At 50.5% G+C, this 21,509-nt stretch overlaps 1 protein-coding gene across 15 annotated transcripts in view; it reads right to left on the bottom strand.

Annotated features, from left to right (window-relative positions):
- Positions 1-21,509, bottom strand: part of GATAD2A (GATA zinc finger domain containing 2A) — a 100,675-nt gene that overhangs the window by 36,225 nt on the left and 42,941 nt on the right. For 11 of the 15 annotated variants that reach the window (XM_060093964.1, XM_060093952.1, XM_060093954.1 and 8 more), the window contains one exon: positions 1,514-1,782. The exons of 2 other annotated variants lie outside the window; for them this stretch is intronic. In XM_060093964.1, the coding sequence (XP_059949947.1) occupies positions 1,514-1,776 (263 nt within the window). In that variant the 5' untranslated portion in view covers positions 1,777-1,782. The remainder of the gene's footprint in view (positions 1-1,513; positions 1,783-21,509) is intronic. 2 more of the 15 variants (XM_060093961.1, XM_060093960.1) reach the window with 1 other exon arrangement.

Here is a 21,509-nt window from a genome sequence, read left to right as displayed (position 1 = left end):
TCTCACACTGCTTCAAGAATGCCCTGGGGTCTCCCCAGTCCCACAGGAGGACCCCTGCTCTGTGTGCCTGGGTTAGTCTCTGTCTCTTGCTCTCTTACATTCTTTTATGCTCCTTTAACACTTAACCTCTCCCTCACAATTCACTGGCCTGCCCTACAGGGGAGCATGGTGATTACAGGAAAAAATGTAGACCAGGAGCCCAGAGGGACCCAGTAAATCTCTGCAAATGTGGGCTCCTCCTTCTCTTCACCCACCTGTGACATTCTGAAAGGAAAGGGAAGGGAAAGCAGACCCAAACTTAAAATTTTATTTCTAGAACTTTAAAAGAGGCCTCTGGTTTTAGAACAGGGACTGCAGAAAGCAGAGCCAGATAAAAAAGGCCTTTCTGGGTAGCAAGAACACAAAGCACACCACCCCAGACTAATACGCTTCCCCAGTAGGAGGAGGTTAGATTTTCCCATTTATCTCAAGGCGGTAAGAATTTTTAAAGCTGAGAAATACTGAGTCAGACAATCTCTGAAGTCCTTAGGACACCAACAGTGTGGGGACCAAATGAATTTAATGCAAAGACTGCAGGTTGGGGTCCCTCTGTGGGGTCAGTCAACACAAGGAGGCAAAGAGCACCCAGGTTCTCCAGATCTGCACTTACTGCCCCTCACCCCACCCTGGGCAAACAGACATGGAAGGGAGTCTGCAGAGGCGGCACTGAGAGAGACAAGGGATGGACCACAGAAGAGCCACACACAGAGGGGCTGCGGGGCTTCTCAGGAGGCCATGGCCACCGGCTGCTGGCTCATGGGACATCAGGGTGTGAAGGGAGGGATAAAGCAGGAGCTGGAGCTAGGCCTGCAATTCTCTTTACCGGGAGAAAAGAGGGTTTCTTAGTGAAGACATGGGGTGGTACACTGAGTCTTATTTCTTTCAAGCTTTTTCCTTAAAAGCTGAGGATTGGGAAAGTTACTCTTGAAGCAATCAGTATCGATGAAGGAGAAACCGAAAGAGCACATCACAGGAGTCCCGAACACAGGGGCCCCTCCTCCCTGATGCACGGCCTAGGAGGAGTGGTGATGCACGTGAGAGGGCTGTGCTCCCAACTCTGCCCCTAGCCAAGTGACCCAAGCAGGGTGTAGCATCATCCCTGGCCTCCCATGCCCCAGATCTGAAAAGCAGGGAAGCTGGACCAAATGAAAAAGTTTTCCTATAATCCAGAAGCACAGAGCTAGACAGTAGGTACAAGTTTAGTGAAGGCCTGCTGTCAAGCAGGGGAGCCAACAGAGGCTACCATTCCCCCATCCTGTGAGACCCACGCCCCATGCTACAGATGCCTGGGCCCCAGGGCCCCAAGAGGGAGGTCCCTTGGCCAAGATGGTGGGGGAGGTGCCAGGGCTAGAGCCCACAGCCATCTCCATGATAAGCCACCGAAAGCTGCTTCCTGCAGGCCTGACGGCAGCTTCACCCGCACAGGCCTCCTCACGCCCAGGCCTGTCCCTGGTTCCTGGACCCTCCTGCTCACCTGTGTGTGGTTCGCATGTCCACGGGCCCATCGCCCACCTGCCCTTCGCCTCTGCCCATGGCCATCGCCTCTGCGCCTCTCAGCAACCCTTGGGCTGGGCCTGCTCCCGGCTCAGGCGTTACTCTCATGTCTCCGTCAGCGTTTAACTCTGAAGCCAACACTCCTCTCTCCATTTTTATTTTCTTGCTCTCCACATCGTCCTCTGCTGGGTCCCGGTCAAGCGCTCGTTTCTGACTCCGTGTTCGGCATGCTTCTTCAGTCATTCTGAACTTTAGGGGATGGAGAAAACATGACATTTAAACTTGGCACAACGAAGCAGCTGTCTTCTCAGACTTTTCACAATGTCAGCATGGAGTGTTTTCCTCACCATGTGACAATGGCAGAAGTAGGTACAACAAATGAAGGGCCCACAAAGCGTACCCAGGACATTTCTTCACTGCCCTGGGGAAGGCGAGGGCAGGAGCAACAGAGCATCTGGGAAGCCAAGCTATGCATCGCCCCATCCAGGGCCAGAAACCTGCAGGGACCTGGACAGGAACAATGGAAGGTGGCTGCTTATCAGAAAGAAGGGGGAAATCTCTGCACTCCAGACTCAAGAGCAAATAGAGGAAACTGTTCTAGATCTGAATTCCCTGCCTATGGGATCCATAGGTATCTGGAATCCAAGAAGGAGGGACCATGCTGTCTCAGGAGCAGAGTCACAGCCCAACTCCAGCCCTGCACTGCACTGATGAGGGTTGACCCGTCTACTCCCGCTTCAGCGAGGGGCAGCCTTCTCACTCCCTGCTCACCTCAGGGGGGTGAGGAGTGGGGGGTCACATTTAACCCTTTGACTGCCGACGAGGCGAACTTTGAGTGGGGTGAGGCCTGGCCCATCACCATGCCGGCACCCTGTACCTGCAGCATACACATATCTTGATTGAAAGAAGAAAGAAAAGAAGGAAAAAAACAGCTGAGTCAGTTTTTGATCCCATGACATCACTGGGCTCCACATGACCCTTCCCAGGATTCAGTATGAGACAAAGCACTTTCCAGAAAACCAGTCTGAACCGGTTCCAGACAACAAGCTGAAGTGTTGTTAACCCTCACAGAGACAGGAGGGAAGACCGCAGTGATGTCTGTTTACAGGGAGACTGCTGGCATTCCACAACTGAGTCTGGGACATGAGTACTCGCTCTTAAAGGGGCCACTCAGAGCCCAGCCTTGATGTCCCAGCGGGGCAGGACATGGGACACCATACTTCAACAGTCAGGGTCTAAAAAGCCATGCAAGAGTTCATCACAGGACAAAAAAAGAATTTAGCTGCCAGGCTCCTGAAGTACCAGTTCTCCACAGGACAGTCAATGCCCACATCTACCAACGTGGGGGCCTGGGGAGGAGCACACTGTATGAGCCCCTCAAAGAATCCCAATTCACACCTGCAGTGCGCCTATTATGAAGACCTCCTGGCTCTGTGTCCAAGCAGGCAGGGCACCCAGCACCTCAGTTTCCTCACCAGCAAACACCCTGGGAGGCCTGTCCTGGGTATGGCCAGGCAGAACCAGTCCCAAAGCAGCCCACCTTCTGGAGACTTGGTGGGGGTGGGGAGAGCACAGGGCATTGAAGGGGCCCCATCACTGTATGTGGGACACACTCCTGAGCTGACTCATTTGCAAGCTCCTTAAAGGAGCTGATTTCACAAATGAGCAACAGTGCAGGGCCCTGCCTTGGACTCAAACTGAAAGGGAGGAAAGTGACAGCTGCTTCGCGCTCCTGGCATAGGAGGCCGAGCATCCGTCTGACACGTGTTAGGCCAGCGTGGCCTGGCCTGGACCCTCAGACATCTGCTCCCACGGGCAGTCCAAAAGGGTTGAATCAAGCAGGCTTCCCCGTGGCCATGTCACCCCCGCCCCTGGGGTGCTCCCCACTCCAGGCAGGGCTTGAGAAGTCTGAAGCTCAAGGGCATAGCCTATCAACTTGGCCTCCATCTGCCTCCAACCACTCCTGGCATCCCAGCCTGCACCTGCTGCCCACACCTTGCCACCTCAGCCCTCAGCCACACTCCGTCCCTCTGCCTCACCCGGATCTCCCCATCCCCTCCTTCACCTGTAGAGGTCATCTCCTCACCAACCCAGAGGGAAGCAAGGGATGCTCCCATGTCCCTCTCAGCCTAAAGTTCTAGTTTCTGTCCTTCTCCAACATGCTTTCACCACAAATGCTGTCAGCCTGCTCACTGAGTCTGTCTGTCCTGTCTCCCCATGAGCTGCAGACAAGTCACTGCCCTGAACTGAATGTCAGTCACTCTCCCCTCCTCTCCCTCACTGTGGGAGGGACGGGTCACTTTCCTTTTGGGCGCTGCCTAAACAACAGGAGCTGCTCAAACGTATGGGGAATTGCATGAGAGGAATGATTTCAGCGGCCACGTTGGATGGTGGGTACCTGTGCTCCCAGGATCAGAGAGGAGCCTATTGGGGGTAAAAGATGAAGGGAGTCCAGGACTTCAGTCAAGGAGGGCCCCCACTGGAGTCAAAGGAAATTCTGTCCCTAAGGGAGAAGCTCCCAGGCTGGCCTGGTGCCCACTGGGGGAGGGGAGGTCCGAAGTGAACAGGGAGAATGCACCCCCCAATCCTGCACTCAGAACCGCCCCCAATGCTTCCCCACTTCGCCTCTGCTCCAGCCCAGCCTGCAGGGCCCCCACCCCCAGCACAGCCTCCGGCCTTGTAAACTCCAGGCTCCAATCCATGAAGCTCATCTGAACCCCAGACCCTGCATGAAGTCCCTCCTTCCTCCCAACTGCCCACATGGACTGGGGTGGGAGGAGAGGCTGACGAGGAGGTCGCTGTGCATCAGGTCACCAGACCAGCAAGGTGGTGCCCCAGTGACCTCACTTCATTGTCACTGGTGAAGGACAAGCGGTCACAAGGTGCCAGAGTAGAGCCTCACACCCATGGGGCTGCTCCCACCAGCCCCAGAGACCATGCTAGGCCATAGTTCTGGTCGGGGTCCCCAGCACAGGACCTGGGAGACCATCTGCTTGTGTTCTGTGTGCAGTGTCAGGGCAGCTCACTCAGAAGCTGAGGGGCTGGAACTCTGCCAACCCCAGGCACGCCCTGTGCCTCTGGCAGGCTGCTGAGTGGGGGAGGGGTGCAGCAGCCTTGCCCCCTCCCCCACCACATAAAGGGTGAGCACAGCTGGAGGGGGCGGGGCCAGCCATGGGGGATGGAGCCTCAGGCTCTGACCTCCCCCTCCTTGGGTGGAGCCTCCTGCACTGCAAAGGCGGTTGCCTTAGTGCCCACATGGGGCCTGCCACTGGCCAATCCCGGACACCGACACTACCAGGCAATTGTTCCTGGGGAGGGCAGGTGTTAGTAAGGAGCGGCCTCTCCCTCCTCTCAGCAGGAAGGACCAGTGCCCCAACCTAGCAAATCAGGGCTGGCGGCCACCGCCCTGCAGGCACAGAGGCAGGGACAGCAGGAAAAAAAAAAAAAAAAGTTGTCAGGAGGAAACCAGCCTTGAGGAATGAAGTGTGACCTAGGAATGAAGCATGACCAACAATTTCTGCAAAATGCAGTGAGGAGGTGCATTAGAATACTTTCTAAAGAGCAGGTGAAGAAGTTGGATTACTGCAACTGACAAATTAGGATCTGCTTCAAAACTCCTGGTGAGGGAGGGAGGGAGAGCAGCCACAACAGCATAAGTTCCACCACAGGCCAGCGGAGAACTGCTGGCCCACAGAGAGCAGCCCCCTCTAATCAAGGCAGGATCCAGTGCCAGCTGCTGTCTGCAGGGAGAGATCCCAACAGCAGCAAGCCCACCGTAAAGATGCGGCCACCAGGGCTGCAAGGCTGCCTGAGACACAGGCTGCTACATGGGGAGCAGGGCTGGAACCCAGGTGGCCTCAGCCCCTCCTCACTCTCTCCAAACATAACCTGGCTGGACAGGCAGGATGCAGCCCAAGTCTTCCTCAGGCCCAAGAAGAGCAGGCTCCAGCCATACTAGAGGCTTCACAAGCACACAGCACAGACCAGTCCCAGGATGAGTGGGCTACCAAGTCCCAGGCGGAATGCTGACACATGGTTTTGGGTTGGATGCAAATTTCGATTGCTTCTACCAAAAGATGTTTTCTTTTATTAAAATGTCACCTTCCAACTGGTCTGAGGACCTCAGGTGGAAAATCTGTTCTAAGACAACTCCAAAAGGGTGAATTGTGCTGTGGCAGGAACCACTATTTTTTTTTTTTTTTTTTGGCTGTGTTGGGTCTTCGTTGCTGCACACGGGCTTTCTCTAGTTGCAGCGAGCAGGGGCTACTCTTCGTTGCGGTACACGGGCTTCTCATTGTGGTGCCTTCTCTTGTTGCAGAGCACGGGCTCTAGGAGCGCGGGCTTCAGTAGTTGCAGCATGTGGGCTCAGTAGTTGCGGCATGCGGGCTGTAGAGTGCACGGGTTTCAGTAGTTGCAGCGTGTGGGCTCAGCAGTTGTGACACACAGGCTGTAGGGCATGTGGGCTTCAGTAGTTGTGGCACACGGGCTCAGCAGTTGTGGCTCGCGGGCTCTAGAGCACAGGCTCAGTAGTTGTGGCGCACGGGCTTAGATGATCCGCAGCATGTGGGATCTTCCCAGACCAGGGATTGAAGCCGTGTCCCCTGCATTGGCAGGCGGATTCTTAACTACGTCACCAGGGAAGTCCCAGGAACCAATATTTTTAAACAGGACTCAGAAAACTAACACTGACCCTGCACAGGGGGCGGGACGGGGGGGGGTTGGTTGAGAGGGGGGATTAGATAGGCATAAGTCATACAGCCATAACCCTGAGGTTATCATTAATACTCTGTACTAGGAAATGTTATTTATACCACACTGCTACAAAATAACAGCAGGAACACTACTAGTAATACTCCTGTTTCAGGCATGAGGAAAGTGAGGCTTAGGAACATACGTTTGGGAGAAGTGACAGAGCTGATGCTCTGAAAAGTAGATGATGTGGGGTGCTTTTTCCAGAGCCCAAAGAAGGGAGTGAGCTCGATGAGGTGGCAAAAGGAGGGTGCTGAGTGTAGACTGACCTCAGGTGGAGCACAGAGGGCAGCGGGTGTGTTGGATGGAGGGGGAGTGGGATCCAAATTGTTCTAAAGGATTTGGGGACAGACTGAGGCAGGGAGGTGGCAGGAGGAACAGTCAGGGGGGTTCTGTATCTCGTGGTTCAGGATGGAAAGGGGATAGAGCAGCAGGGAGACATGACCAATGCTGGGTGTACTTTAGAGGATTTGGACAACACAACATCCCAACAGTTGGACACTAGGCAAGAGAGGGTTGCTTTGGGTTTTGTTTGTTTGTTTGTTTTGCCTGAGCAACTGGAAAAAGATGGATTTGATTTTCTGACATGGGGAAGGAGCAGATCTGGGGAAAGAATGTTGGGAGTGGGATTGTTTGGCATGCAGAGAGTCTGAGAAGTGTCTGCTGACAGGCGGAGGCCTGCACACGCACACGAGATAGCCCTGAGAGACAGCCACTGTACTCAGGGCGGCATGGAAACAAGGGCCTGGGCCTGTGCAGCAACCGATGCAGTTGAGTAACGACAGGTTCCAAATGCCAGCCTCACTAGCCACTGGCCAAGCTCCACACTCTCCACAGCCCCTGGCTGACAGGCATACCTCTTTCCCTTCCAGACCAGAGACCTCACTCTGCTCTCTGCCTGAGTTACTTCCTGATGCATATCTTTGAGTGACAGTGGCAGGGATAGAGCAGCTGTGTTCTGGAAGGAAATCACACCAAAAACACCAGCTCTCGAGTTTTAAATAATGTCAAACCTCTTTAAGGCCAAGTAGAAGGGATGCAATTTAACTTGGGAAACAGAAAGTTGATCCCAACAGCCAGGCCCCACCACTAGACACTGCAGAGAACAGAGGATGGACCTCAGGGAGCAAATGGCCAGGGGAGCTTGTCACTCTCTGAGCCTCAGCTTCCCCATCCATGCCTCATAGATGTGCTATGTGAAGAGGCACAGAGTAACATTAGTAAAAACTTGAATGAGAAAATCAAGTTGAAGAATGATATGATACCATTCACAGTTTTAAAATGCTTACAACCTGCAGAAAAAAATACTGAAAGAAAGTTCACTAAAATTGAAACTGAAAGAAATTGGACTAAAATCCACAACACTCATCTCAGAAACTTTCACTGTCTGTATTAAGCATTTCTGGATTAAATTATTTCTCTTAACAGGGACTATTTATCAGTTTCTTTGTATTCAAAGAAGACAAAGATAAAAAGGAGAGTTAGATAAAATAACACTCCCACCTACAAAGGTTGAGAATTGAAAGAACAAGTGGTATTGGGTGAGGGTGAGGGAAGAAGGCCCTGCACGGCCAGCTCCTTCAACAGGCAGAACAAAGAACCCAAGATGAACCGTGACCTTCAGTGGACTGAAAGGGGATGCCGCTGCCACTTTCCCATTTGTTGTTGGCAGCTTAACAGTCCACCTTCTATATCACTTGCTACAGCGACTCCTGGGCTCTAAGCAGTAAACTCAAACCCCTTAGCTCATCCCCACAGCCCATCTTCTACCTGGGCCAATAGCTGTCCCAAGTGGACATCAGGCCACAGCATCAGTGTGGGCTCATTCTGAGAGGGCCCACGCTGTTCCTCACTAAGGCTGCCCACAGCAACAACGCCCATACAGCTTGACGGCTTCATCTCAATGTTAAACTCTTCCACGGCAGAAGATTTTTCCCATTCATCTCCATTTTCGGTGTGGAGCAAACAGTACAGGTTCAGAATGTGCTACTGAGTTAAACCTACATTTCTGTAAATTAGCCTCACAAAGTGTATGATTCCTGGGGTTGCCCTACAAGGCAAAATGTAGCAAGCAAGTCAACTGCTTTCATTAAAAAGTCCTGGGACTTCCCTGGTGGCGCAGTGGTTTAGAATCTGCCTGCCAATGCAGGGGACACAGGTTCGAGCCCTGGTCCGGGAAGATCCCACATGCCGTGGAGCAACTAAGCCCGTGCACCACAACTACAGAAGCCCGTGAGCCTAGAGCCCGTGCTCCGCAACGAGAAGCCACCGCAATGAGAAGCCCGCACACCACGACGAAGAGTATCCCCCACTCACTGCAACTAGAGAAAGGCCACACACAGAATGAAGACCCAATGCAGCCAAAAACAAAAAACAAAAAAAACCCTCCTGCATTCTGACTTTCTGGGAGGCAAGTGTACTGAGATGGAGCCTCACAGGTTGAGGCCAAGGCGGGAAGAGGAATCCAGGGGATGGTCCAGGCAGAGGAACAGCATGGGCCAAGCCATTGAGCTGGGAGTCTCAGGCAAAGGAAGGGAGGCCACAGTGAGTCCTGTGCTAAAGGTTTCCTGAAAAAGAGAACTAAGTCTTCCTCACTGATTGAAGCTGGGTTCTGAACCCTTAGTTGTCTGAAAACTTAACACACTCCAGAATACAGATGTTTTCTCTCTTGTACATCATCAGAAGGGCCCCTGGCCCAGCCACCTGGCTAGGAGCTCCTTGGGCCTTCAAAGACCTGAACTGAGAAGATGAGGAGGACAGACTCTCCCTGAAGCAGTCCTATGACCCAGGTGGGGACGGGCCACACCCATACATGTGGGGGCAGGGGGACAGGTGCCATATACCCAGAGCCTCTGGGGGTAGAAGACCAGCCTGTCATCCCACAAGGTGGGGAAATCCAAGTCTAGTGGGTCTGGAACCCAGATCCAACACTCTTCTTTCTACCTGGCATTCTTACAAGCTGCCCACTGTGGAACGTTCCACTGTACACTCCAAAGCCCTTTTGTTAATCATGTTTAAATTGTTTGTTTTCACCTGGAGAGACAAGCACATGGTAGGGCTTAAATGACACTTGCCAGTGAGGAGGAGGACAGAACAGCTGTCCTCAAACGCCTCCACGGCAGCCTCACCTCAGAAAAGTAAGACTTGCCCTGCTAGGGGCTGCGGAAGCACTCATGGGGAGGCCTGGGAAGGGAAGACCTCTGCAACCAAAAGGTACAAGCCCCCTGTCATCAATGTTCCTGGTGTATCCCCAGCTCCAGAAGAGTGCCAGCCACATAGTAGGTGCACTTCAAACATTTAACGAATGAACAAATGTAGGTTTTACAGAGAGAAGCTCAGGGACTGGGGGGTGGGGTGAGGGGTTGGTGAGCACGGGCTCCCTTTCACCACTGGGATTCTCGGATCTCAACTCAAGTTTAATGCTCCTCTGTTGTTAACAGAAATGTGGGGTCTTCCTTTACAGACAGAACACCTTACACTGACTGAGTATTTACCCAACATGGATCATCTCAGATGCAAGATGAGTGCTATCGTCAGCCTCTGTTTTACAGGTGGGGAAACTGAGGCAGGTGAAGGTCACACAGCAAGTGGGTGGGGCAGTGCTGGGAACTGAAGCCCATGCTCCTCCAGACAGTGCCCACTGAAACACCCCCGTCAACTACCTAGAGTCAGTCGTGGTTTCCAAAGGACACAGGGGGCTCCTCACAAGCAGGAAGTTTCGCTCTCGTCCAATGGGGTCCAGATGAGATATTAAATGTTTACAACTTTATTGAGTGTTATGAGTGAGACCACACCTTTTGCTGTTTGCTTTCAGAGTACAGTAAGTTCTGCTGGAGCTCAACATATGCATTCCCAAAACTTCCCAAAACACAGGGCTGGACTTCCCTGGTGGTGCAGTGGTTAAGAATCCACCTGTCAATGGAGGGGACACAGGTTCGAGCCCTGGTCCGGAAAGATCCCACATGCCGCAGAGCAACTAAGCCCATGAGCCACAACTAATGAGCCTGCGCTCTAGAACCTGCAAGCCACAGCTACTGAGCCTGCATGCTGCAACTACTGAAGTGCGCGCACCTAGAGCCCACGCTCCGCAACAAGAGAAGCCACCGCAATGAGAAGCCTGTGCACCGCAGTGAAGAGTAGCCCCCACTCGCGGCAACTAAAGAAAGCCCCTGTGCAGCGAAGACCCAACGCAGCCAAAAATAAATAAATTAATTAAAACAAACAAACAAAAACACCGGGCTTGTAGGAACAATGGGGTTAGGGCACAATACCCTAAAACTTCATCAGCGACATAAAATAAAAAGACAGGAACCTGATTTTTAAATGGCAGCACGTTAAACAGCTAAGAAATACACAAATGCCGCCTGAAGCCTTATGCCTCACCTGAGGGAAGATCTGGTGTTTGCTGTGACAGTGGATGAGATGCAGTTTCTGACATGCTGGAAGGAGGTTGTCTGACCCCAGAAGGGGATGCATGTGGCCCAGAGGGGGCGTGATGCGCATGTGAGGCGTGTGAGGCGTGCATTTTCCTTTAGGGTACCAGCAGGCGCTCTTTTAGCTAGGAGCAGTTTTCCGGATTCCTATAGTACAGGAGTCTGCAAACTTTTTCTTAAAGGGACACAGTAAATATTTTCAGCTCTGCAGGTCATTCAGTCTCTGTCCTGATTACTCAAGCTCTGCAACTGTGACAGTTCATTCTCGAATGGGCACGGCTGTGTCCCAGTCAAACATTATTTACCCAAACAGGCCAGCAGCCTGTGGGCCATAGCTTCCCAGTCCCTAGACCTAGCATTTCTCCTGGACAAAATCACACATAACCAAACAGTGTGCCCAATATATTAATAGTGTTGGAACAAATCTGCTTTTCCAAACAAGCCTCACAGCAGAATTGACAACAGAGAAAAATCGATTTCAAAAAAAGGACCTGAATGTGTAAATTCAATCCAAGCCCAGAATTCAAGGTTAACCCTTTTGACAAGTCAGAAGAAATTTAGTTTCAAAAAGTGTCGAGTGCAGACTGCTTACTGCAGGGTCAGTCTGTCCCACTACGTGGGTCTATTTTATACCATCCTAAAAGCCCTACACACTCTCAAGATAAATAGGTCCCTCGTAGAGGGAAATTACATGCTATAAACTCAAATGCTGCAGTGGATGAAACTTTAACCCAGTTACAGAAACAAGCAGTTCCTAAGCACACGTGCCTGAGCATCAGACAGACCAAAGCTCTAAGGAAAAGCACAGGAGCTGAGAATGACCTGATTGGGGGGTGGCGGGGGGGGGGGGGGGCAGGGGGCAAGCCAGGAAGAAAAGTGTGAATCAAGCACACTAGGGCTGAGTCGCTGGAGACCTGGGGGTCCCTGGGAAGAGCCATAGGGCCAGGCTTCTCCAGGTAACCAGGAATCACCTTTGCCCTTGAGGGCTGGGGACAGGGGGGTCATCTGTGCTAGAGAAACCCTAAGAAGCGCACTCTACCTGGTTGGAGGGGTTGGGATCTGGGAGGACACAGGTTCACACCATACTGCACCCAACTGTCCCACTCCAGTGCCATCACAGCCATGCACTTTGCATCCTTAATGAACCTCGGTGCATTGTGCCTGCAACTGTAGCTCCACAGCTCAGCCCCAGCCTGGGGACACCAGGAGAGCCTCGGGAACAGCAGTTAGGCTCAGCCTCCACCTGGTCAGCACCTTGGTCCTTCAATTCTCCTGACTTTTAATGTGAACACTAGGTCTGACTGGTAGGCACATCACCTCACCCCCAGCCTTGTGGAGTCGTGTCCATCCCACACAGGAGCTCCCTGGACCTGGGGACTTGTTGCAAGTTTTCTGAGCCTTCTTCCTAGCGTTAAGAGAAGCCGACGCTGGCTCGCCAGATAAACAGCCACGTAACAAAAATAAAAGACTTGACCAACAAATTCTTCTGTCCTGCTGAAGGGGCTCACTTGCTCTTTCAAAGGCTTCTCACAAGGTGGGCAATCTCACTGCTGGCCTCCAAAGGTGGCCAGTGGTGCCTAGGCTCTGGGTAGGCTGAGGCAATGAAAAGGGAGTAAAAGGGATGAGGAACACAGGGTGCTCCAGACTTGGGAGCATCTGACCCCACTTGACGGACACCCTACTGGCAGAGGATGGACGCAGGAAAGCAGGGTGTCGGCAGACACCTCCCTGCTCCCCAAAATGCAGTACACAAGGCTAGTTGAACACCAAGCAACCTTGTGCCACACACACAAATACACACGTGTGTGTGTACCCACACTCATGCAAACACAAACACATGCGCCCACGTACACATGAACACCACACACACCCATATGTGTGCACAGTTTTCATCCCCTCCTCCCACCTCCAAACCTTCTCCAATTACCTTACAAAGGGTCTTCTCTATTCATTTATGAGCAAAAGAACAGCAGTTCTTATGGGTGATCAGCGTCCAACTACCTCAAGAAGAAGCAAAACCATTAAGTATGGAAATGAGATTAGACACAGGATCCAGGATCACCAACTTCTAAAGCCAGTGAAGGAGCCCAGAGGGCCTTGCAGAGAGCCCTGCAGGGCCTTGTGCGGATCCCTGCACGCCTCCGCCACACCAACCCACAATTCCTCCAAGACAAATAATTTCGCACCTGGGTGGAACAGCTGAGCATTTAAAAATCACTAGCACTGCAACCATGCTCATTTCTACTTCTTTGTGCACACAGTAAGTTTCCAGAGAAGGCAAAGAACTGACTTCTGTCTACTGTTGTTTATCTGAGTGATGCCTGAACCCAGAAGGGAACTTCTGCAGCACCGAGGAGCCTGGTCAGTTACTAACGACCAGAACACCCTTCTCCTAGTTCACAGCCCATCTGGCCCAGGATGTGGACGCCGAAAGGCTCCAAATACTGATTCTGCGCCAGACGGTGACCTCCAAGGGGCCAGTGACCTGCAGGCACCACCTTTGTGGAGGGCAGGAAGAGCAGCCTGGGGGGTCCCCCGCCTTCATGGGAGCAAAGACCCAGTAAGGGCTATGAGATATGTGTGTCAATCACCATTTTGTTACAAATCAACACTGGAAAAGAAATCCACCCTGCCGGTCCAGAGGAGGAGGCTAAGGATCTAGCTTCATTTGAGCTAGGCCCCAAGAGTAGAATCTGGAGTTGTAGATAGAGATGGAAGAGAGAGAAAGAAATGGTAGCACAAAAGGTGAAGTGGCAGAAATACACAGACGCATGAAAACCCATCTCCAAAGTAAGTAGATGAAACCAAATAAAAGGAAATCAAAACTTTTAACAACTTTTTAAAATGGAATGAGGTTGCTTAAAAGGAAAAAACATTCCCCCATTACAGTGAGGCCACTTATATTCAGTGTAAGAGGCTAAACAGTGATGATCGATCGGGCCTCCCACAGACTTCTCTGACTCTGGGTGCCCTGCAGGAGTGCAGGGACTGGGGGTGGGGTAGGGGCCCTGACCGGCCCGCCATCAGCCTGTGAGAGTGCGGAGAGCTGGAACCTTTAATTAGGTCCTGAAGGACAGAGGAGGGGAGTGCTGAGACCTGTGAAATGGCACAGAGTATGCTCCAAAAAGACACATACATGCACGCACACAACTTAAATGAAGTGCCTCCAGTCACTCCATCAAACAAATCAATCTGAGCACTGGCGCTCTCCGCAGGGAGCTCTCTGCCCTCAGCCCCCAGAGGTCCGCTCTACCTAACCCTTCAGGGAAGAGACACCATTTGCAAATGCAGCGCTCAGCTCAGACACAGAAGTCAAAGGGGAAGGTTAAGTTCAGGAGCATCTCGACCTACTCCTAACAGGGCACTTCTAACATGCCAGGTGTGCCCAAACACCACACTCCATCTGAAATGCTAATGACCCATCTATAAGGCTATCACCACCCAGAGGAGTCATGCAAGATAAAGTCAGACCAAGTCAGCCATCCTATCAAAGTCACCTTCAGTCCTTGGTTCAAGAACCACCCAGATATGTAGGCATATAGATTGTTAAGACTGAAAAGAGGGGCTTCCCTGGTGGCGCAGTGGTTGGGAGTCCGCCTGCCGATGCAGGGGACACGGGTTCGTGCCCCGGTCCGGGAGGATCCCACATGCCGCGGAGCGGCTGGGCCCGTGAGCCATGGCCGCTGAGCCTGCGGGTCCGGAGCCTGTGCTCTGCAGTGGGAGAGGCCACAGCAGTGAGGGGCCCGCGTACCGCAAAAAAAAAAAAAAAAAAGACTGAAAAGAGTAAAAAAAATAAATAAAAATTTAAAAACCACACACACAGAACCTCAGGCTTTCACATTTACAAATAAACACACATTTACAATCTGATTATTTTTTTAAGGTGGAGGACATGTAAATACAGCCTCTGAAATAATGCTTTTTGGGGATATGTTTAATAAAATTAACCTAGAAAGCAGAAACTTTAATGTACTCAAGTAGTAACCACCCAACATTTTAAAAATAAAGCCTGAATGGTCTTCAGATTCCTAAAGGAAAATCCCAGGTAGACGTGCACTGTGGAGAAAGACGCTTGGAAGCACCTCACCCCAGTACCGCTTGTGGGAACAGAGCAGGTTTTGGGACAAGTCATCTCCAGAAAAATCAGTGGTCACTGCCTTCAATGAGGCTCATGCCACAGTAACAGCCAGCCCTCTGGTAGCATGCCCAGACACTCAAACTCACCTGGGGACATGCAGGGCCTGGCCTGGAACAGCCAAGTCCCCTGACCTCAACAACCATCCTCCCTCCCTGGAGTCATGGGGGAGGGGCAGCTAAAGAAAGCACAGATCCTGTTAGGGAAGATGGTGTACGTAGGGAGTATGTTTTTATCTTCTCCCAGACATAGACAAATCTCCTAAAAACTTCTGAAAACAGGGAACACCACTAACCAGACTGGCCACGCAGATTCCACTGAGCTCTCTCTACCCCTCAGCCTCATGCCTTGGCCTCTGAGTGTCCCTTCCCAGGGACATGAGATGAAAGCCTGTCTATACCTTCTAGTCAAAGCACACAGTAGGACAAAGTACACCTAAACTGATCACGTTTTAAGAGTGGAGGAGAGAGACGGGTAGCGAGTGTTTTTACAACTGCTGATAGCACCCCCAGGCTCACCCCCACACGAGGACTTGGATTTTGTGTTTACACTCTCAGAAGTGCTCAGTAAGCACCCAACACTGCCCACCTGCAAGTGACCCCAAATGGGCGTCTGAGCCTCTGACAGTGGGGGCCTGTGCCTGAAGCCCAACCCCTGCAGCCCCGGAGAAACAAATGGTGCCAGAGAACGTGACACAGAAATAAAGGTGCCACCTGTGAGGGGAATCTGAAAAATATGAAATGTCCACAGGGAAATGGTGACCAGGAGTCCTCTGGTGTAGGACGTCACTGTGAGGGGTGTCTGGCTGAGTTTCCCTCCCATGGGAAAGGACCAGTCCTCTGTCCCTCCCAGCTGCCTCCCAGGCTGAGCCTCCTCGGCCCACAAAGGGTTACGCCTGCCATTTCCATGCCACCTGCAATGTGCCAATCGGGTGTCACATCAAAAATGGGAGGCCTTAACCCTTCCAGGGCTGACTCCCTCAGGGCCTGGCCAAGAACGCAGCCCTGACCACCAACTTCATTGAGCTGGAAATGGCAGGAGGTTTTACACAGAAAATTCCAGGAAGGGCCAGAAAAGCCTTCTCCAGTCTTGGGAGGAAATGTGAGTGGAAAGTGGGAGAACCAAATGTGCATCTTTCATCATTTTCAACAGGACACCCAGCAATGTGGTGACGCCACTGCCTGGAAGCGCTGCCTGGGCTCCTTTGTCAGCTCCTCCCTGCACACATCCTGCGGCAGCAGGGCCGGAGGCCGCCCCAAAAGGCTCAGAGCCAGCAGGGAAACCTATGTCTAGGACTAAATAAGTTTCTGGTCTCCATGAAGCCCATGGGCCTAAGAAACAGTTTCTACTGATGCACAGTTCTTGCAGCACTTCCTGCACAGCTGTGAGAGCTGGAACAGAAATCCTACTTCTCTCCTCCACCCTGTAAGTGGAAATCTTCCCCTTGGGCAGGGGGTTGTTCTGGGTATAGATACCTACAACAACCTCCAGGAAATAGCCAAGCTGACCTAGAGCATATTACATTAATGGTCATTTTGTAAAACATGCTACTCAAGGTAAAAGCAAGGCCTCACCCCAGCCAAGGCCCCGCCGGCCTCTCTGACCTGTCTACTGCCGTCCCCCACACGTCCCCCCTACCCCTCGACCCTATTCTCTCAGCTCCAGCCACTCTGACATCCCAGCTGCTCCTCTGAAAACCAAGTTTACTCCCACCTCAGAGCTTTTGTACTTCCTGCTCCCCCTACCTGGAAGGTCCTCCCCCAGGTCTCTGTATACCACTCTCTTCTTCAGCCAAAACAGCCAAGTTACACGTATCTCCCCTCCATGTATGCACTTCAGTGGGTCTCTACCCCTTTCCCATTTCATCACCACTTGACATTCTATTTACTCATCTCTCCGTTTACGTGTTTGTCCCCCCCACCCCATCCCCCACAAGAACAGAGACTATCTCTTTGTTCAGTGCTACCGTCCCAGGGCCCAGGACAGAACAGGTGTTCAATACGTATTTGTTAAACAGATGAGAAAAAGTACTTTCAGAACTTCCAGCTATGGCACTCCCCTTCCTGGTTACATAAGCCAAAAAGTCTTCATATCAATAGAAAATATAATGATCAAAACCAAACAAAACCCTTACTTCCTACCATATATGAAAATCAACTCAAAATGGGTCAAAGACCTAAATATTAAAAGCTAAACCTACGAAACTTTTAGAAGAAGAGTATGTAAGGGTAAATCATGACCTTCGATTTGGCAACAGATTCTTAGATATGACACCAAAAGCTCAATATCAACAAAAGAAAAAAGATAAATTAGACTTCATCAAAACTAAATTCTTTTGTGCAAAACAGAGTGAAAAGATCAACAGAGCGGGAAAAACATTAGAAATCATATCTCTAATAAGGGTCTGGTGTCAGAATATATAAAGAACTCTTAAAACTTAGCAACAAACCCAATTCAACAAAACAGGCAAAAGACTTGAAAAGACATTTCTCCGAAGACAGACAAATGGCCAATAAGCACATGAAAAGATGTTCAGCATCATTAGTCATTAGGGAAATGCAAATCAAAACCACAATGAGACCACCTCTCATCCACCAGGATGACTATTAAAAAAAAAAAAATAGGAAAATAAGCGTTGTTGAGGATGTGGAGAAACTGGAACCACCACATATTGCTGGTGGGAATGTAAAACGGTAAAATGGTGCAGTAATGTGAGAAACAGTCTGGCAGTTCCTCAAAAAGTTAAATACAGAATTACCATATGACCCAACAATTCTACTTCTAGATATATACCCGAGAGATGTGCATTTATTCAAACAAAAACTTATACATAAATGTTAAAAAGCAGCACTATTCACAACAGCCAACAAGTAAGAACAACCCAAATGTTCATCAATGGGTGAATGGATAAACAAAATGTCATATATCCATACAATGAAATATTTTTCAGCCATAAAAAGAATAGGGCTGGGCTTCCCTGATGGCGCAGTGGTTGAATGTCCGCCTGCCGATGCAGGGGGCAGGGGTTCGTGCCCCGGTCCGGGAAGATCCCACATGCCGCGGAGCGGCTGGGCCCGTGAGTCATGGCCGCTGAGCCTGCGCGTCCGGAGCCTGTGTTCCGCAACGGGAGAGGCCCCAACAGTGAGAGGCCCGCATACCGCAAAAAAAAAAAAAAAAAGAATAGGGCTTCCCTGATGGCGCCATGGTTAAGAATCTGCCTGCCAATACTGGGGACATGGGTTCGAGCCCCAGTCCCGGAAGATCCCACATGCCATGGAGCAACTAAGCCCGTGTGCCGTAACTACTGAGCCTGTGCTCTAGAGCCCGCGAGCCACAATTACTGAGCCTGCATGACACAACTACTGAAGCCCATGTACCTAGAGCCCGTGCTTCGCAACAAGAGAAGCCACCGCGATGAGAAGTCCGTGCACCCCAACGAAGAGTAGCCCCCACTCGCCGCAACTAGAGAAAGCCCATGCGCAGCAACGAAGACCCAACACAGCCAAAAATAAATAAATTAAATAAATAAATTTATTTTTAAAAAGGAATAAATTTCTGATTCATGTCACAATGCAGATGAACTATGAAAACACGCTAAGTGAGACAGGCCAGACACAGAAGGCCATATAGTATATGATTCCATTTATCTGAGATGCCCAGAGCCACATGAATCTATAGAGACAGAAAGTATCGATAGATTAATGGTTGCTAGGGACTGGGGTGGGGCGCAGAGGTAGGGGAGTGCAGGAGTACAGGCTAACACGTACAAATTTCACTTTGGGGTGATGAAAATGTTCTAGAACTAGAGGTGATGGCTGCACAATATTGTGACTGTAGTAAATGCCAATGTACACTTTAAAATGTTTTAAATGGTGAATTTTATGTGAATTTTACTTTATTACTTTTTTTTTTTTTTTTCTTTTTGCGGTATGCGGGCCTCTCACTGTTGTGGCCTCTCCCGTTGCGGAGCACAGGCTCCGGATGCGCAGGCCCAGCGGCCATGGCTCACGGGCCCAGCCGCTCCGCGGCATATGGGATCCTCCCAGATCGGGGCACGAACCCGTATCCCCTGCATCGGCAGGCGGACTCTCAACCACTGCGCCACCAGGGAGGCCCTACTTTATTACTTTTTAAGGCAGGAAAACAAAAACCAAAATAATCTTAACCTCAAGGGCCACAACCCCTCTATGGCTGCTCAACTACTAAAACGCAAAAGCAGGTTTACTCTGACCCCCAAGAGCACCGAACAGGGTCCTCAAGGAAAGACTCCTTTGTGTAACAAGATCCCAAACAATCGAAGAGCCATCGTCCACTGGGATGCAGTCCTTCCATGAGCAACAACCGTCAGCTTCTCACAGCAACCAAGGGGGCCACAGCAAGCCCACGGTACAGATGGGAGTGTGACCACGTGGGACACAAATGGGACAATTTACCAACAGGGAGCCAACTTGGAGAGAGGGCAAGACCTCTGATGGCTGGGGTCACACAGGCCACCACCGCAGATCCGGATTCAAGTCAGGTCTGTCACAGGCTTCACACTGGGATTGTGCCAGACGCCTCGGTCTCATAGACATTTCACTCACGCATTCAACCAAACACCTGCTTAGTTTCTACCAGGGAGCACGAGCTAACTGGGCCCCAGGGACACCCTTGGGGTTTCAACAAAAGGCCTCCCATCCATAGCAGCATAGCCCCAGTAGGCCACTGCGGGGACACACACAGATGTGTGGGGTAGGCAGTGGACAGAGTAGGCTGAGACATGGGGCTGAGGTCCCTCGCACACTGGGAGTTGCAATAATCCCTAGATCACACATAAGGATCAAATCTGCAAAGCAGTGCTTTTTACAAGACAAAGTCATACTGAAGACCAGCTAACTACCTACTTTATCCAGTCTTAACTGGCTATGGCTGCTTTGGACAGACCACACCAACAGAGAGGTGAGATTGATTTCTAATGAATAATATATTAATTTATGTCAGAAAACAACATATGGGACATTACAGCATCAGGGTGTTGATGCACTGTGGTGATAAAATGCACTCTGGGTACTGGGGGAGGTGGGCGGAGTGCTCCCAGAACAGAAGGTGCCATCAGCATCACACTACATTAGGTCAAAACCAGAATGCCTGGTTCATCTCTGCACACCTCAGCTTCCTCACCTGTGAAATGAGAACAGCACCCACTTTATCACTAAGGTTCTTCAAGGGCTCCATGAAGGTACTGTAAGTGTTGTTATTACAGAAAATGAGAATGCTGTTAACAAGAGGTTGTCCCGCTTGACAGGCTACTGGTCACAGCCCCTCACAGCAATTCCAGAATCTCTGCTGAAGGTTTTCTGCTTGAATTTTAACCACAAGCGGCCACCATCCTCACTTTTGTAAATGAGTGTTTCCCCTGCCCTGGGTGACATGAATCATAAAGCTCCCTGAGGGAATGCCTGGGTCAAACCTCATCTTCCAAACTTTTCATTACGGAAAATTGCAAACATACCCAAAGAAGCAGCAATAACAGCACAATTAACTGCTCATGCCCACCACCCAGCTTCCATGGTTGTCAGACGACCACCTTGGTCTTTCACACGCCTCACACCCACTAGCCTCTAAGAAGCAAATGCCATACAACATGCATTTATGAACAGTTCAGTGTTTATCACTACAAGGACACAAAACCACAATCCCATGATCACACCATCAACAATTAAACAATCATTCCTCAATCTTTGTTGAAGTCATGCTTGGCTGAAACCTATAGGTTCCCCCGCCGCTTTCTTTTCAATCATATGTTGAGGAAATCAGGCCATTTGTCCTGTTTCCCCCAATTGGGTTTTGCCAGTTGGCATCCCTGTGGTATAATGTAACACAACCCCAATGTCCCAAAACTAGATTTTGAGGTCCAACCAAGCACACATCCCTCTGGAAGCATGTGCACCCTTCCTTGGGGACTGGAAGCCACTGCGGTCCACTGTCTAGACCCACCATTTCATCAGATGCCTGCAAACGTATGAATTTATAATTCCATCGTTTCATATTAATTAGCCAGAATGTTAATAGCTACATGATCCATTAGCCACATGTGGCTATTTAAAAAGATTTAAATCAAATAAAATTAAAACTTGACTTCCTCAATCACGATATTCCAGGTACCACACTGGACAGTGCGAGTAAAGGATTCTGGAAAATTCTGGCAGCACTGATCTATCTTCGAAGGAAACTAGCTCTTACCCACTTTTTTGTTCCTTGCAAACACAGTCCATAGAGTAGAGGCAGGATAAATGCTTGCTTCTTTCCTTATACCTACCAATTTTCAAAATGAGTTGATTCCCTAACACCTTCTGAAGGGCACCAGTGAGTTTCTTCCTTTCCTTTGAGCACCAATAGGAACCCTGGATTTTTTAATACATTTGATGCTCCAACTCAGGGACTAATTCTCATTCACATTTACCTGCCCCACCCTTGGTGGGGTGGAGAGGGGGATTCCTTCTGACACAACCCTGGTACCATCTTATACAACTGGGACATTCCCAATGCAGATTTAGAATTAAAATATTTTCACTTAAGTATTTTGATCTTTTATTTGCATATGTCTTTCATCTTAAAAATTTTGGTTCTTTTTTTTTTTTTTGCAGGGGGGCGGGTCATAGTTCCCCAACCAAGGATCA

Source organism: Mesoplodon densirostris, chromosome 3, assembly GCF_025265405.1.
Source record: "Mesoplodon densirostris isolate mMesDen1 chromosome 3, mMesDen1 primary haplotype, whole genome shotgun sequence".
Taxonomy (NCBI): Eukaryota; Metazoa; Chordata; class Mammalia; order Artiodactyla; family Ziphiidae; genus Mesoplodon; species Mesoplodon densirostris.
The sequence above is the reverse complement of the archived record's forward strand: the minus strand, read 5'-3'. Positions and strand labels throughout refer to the sequence as shown.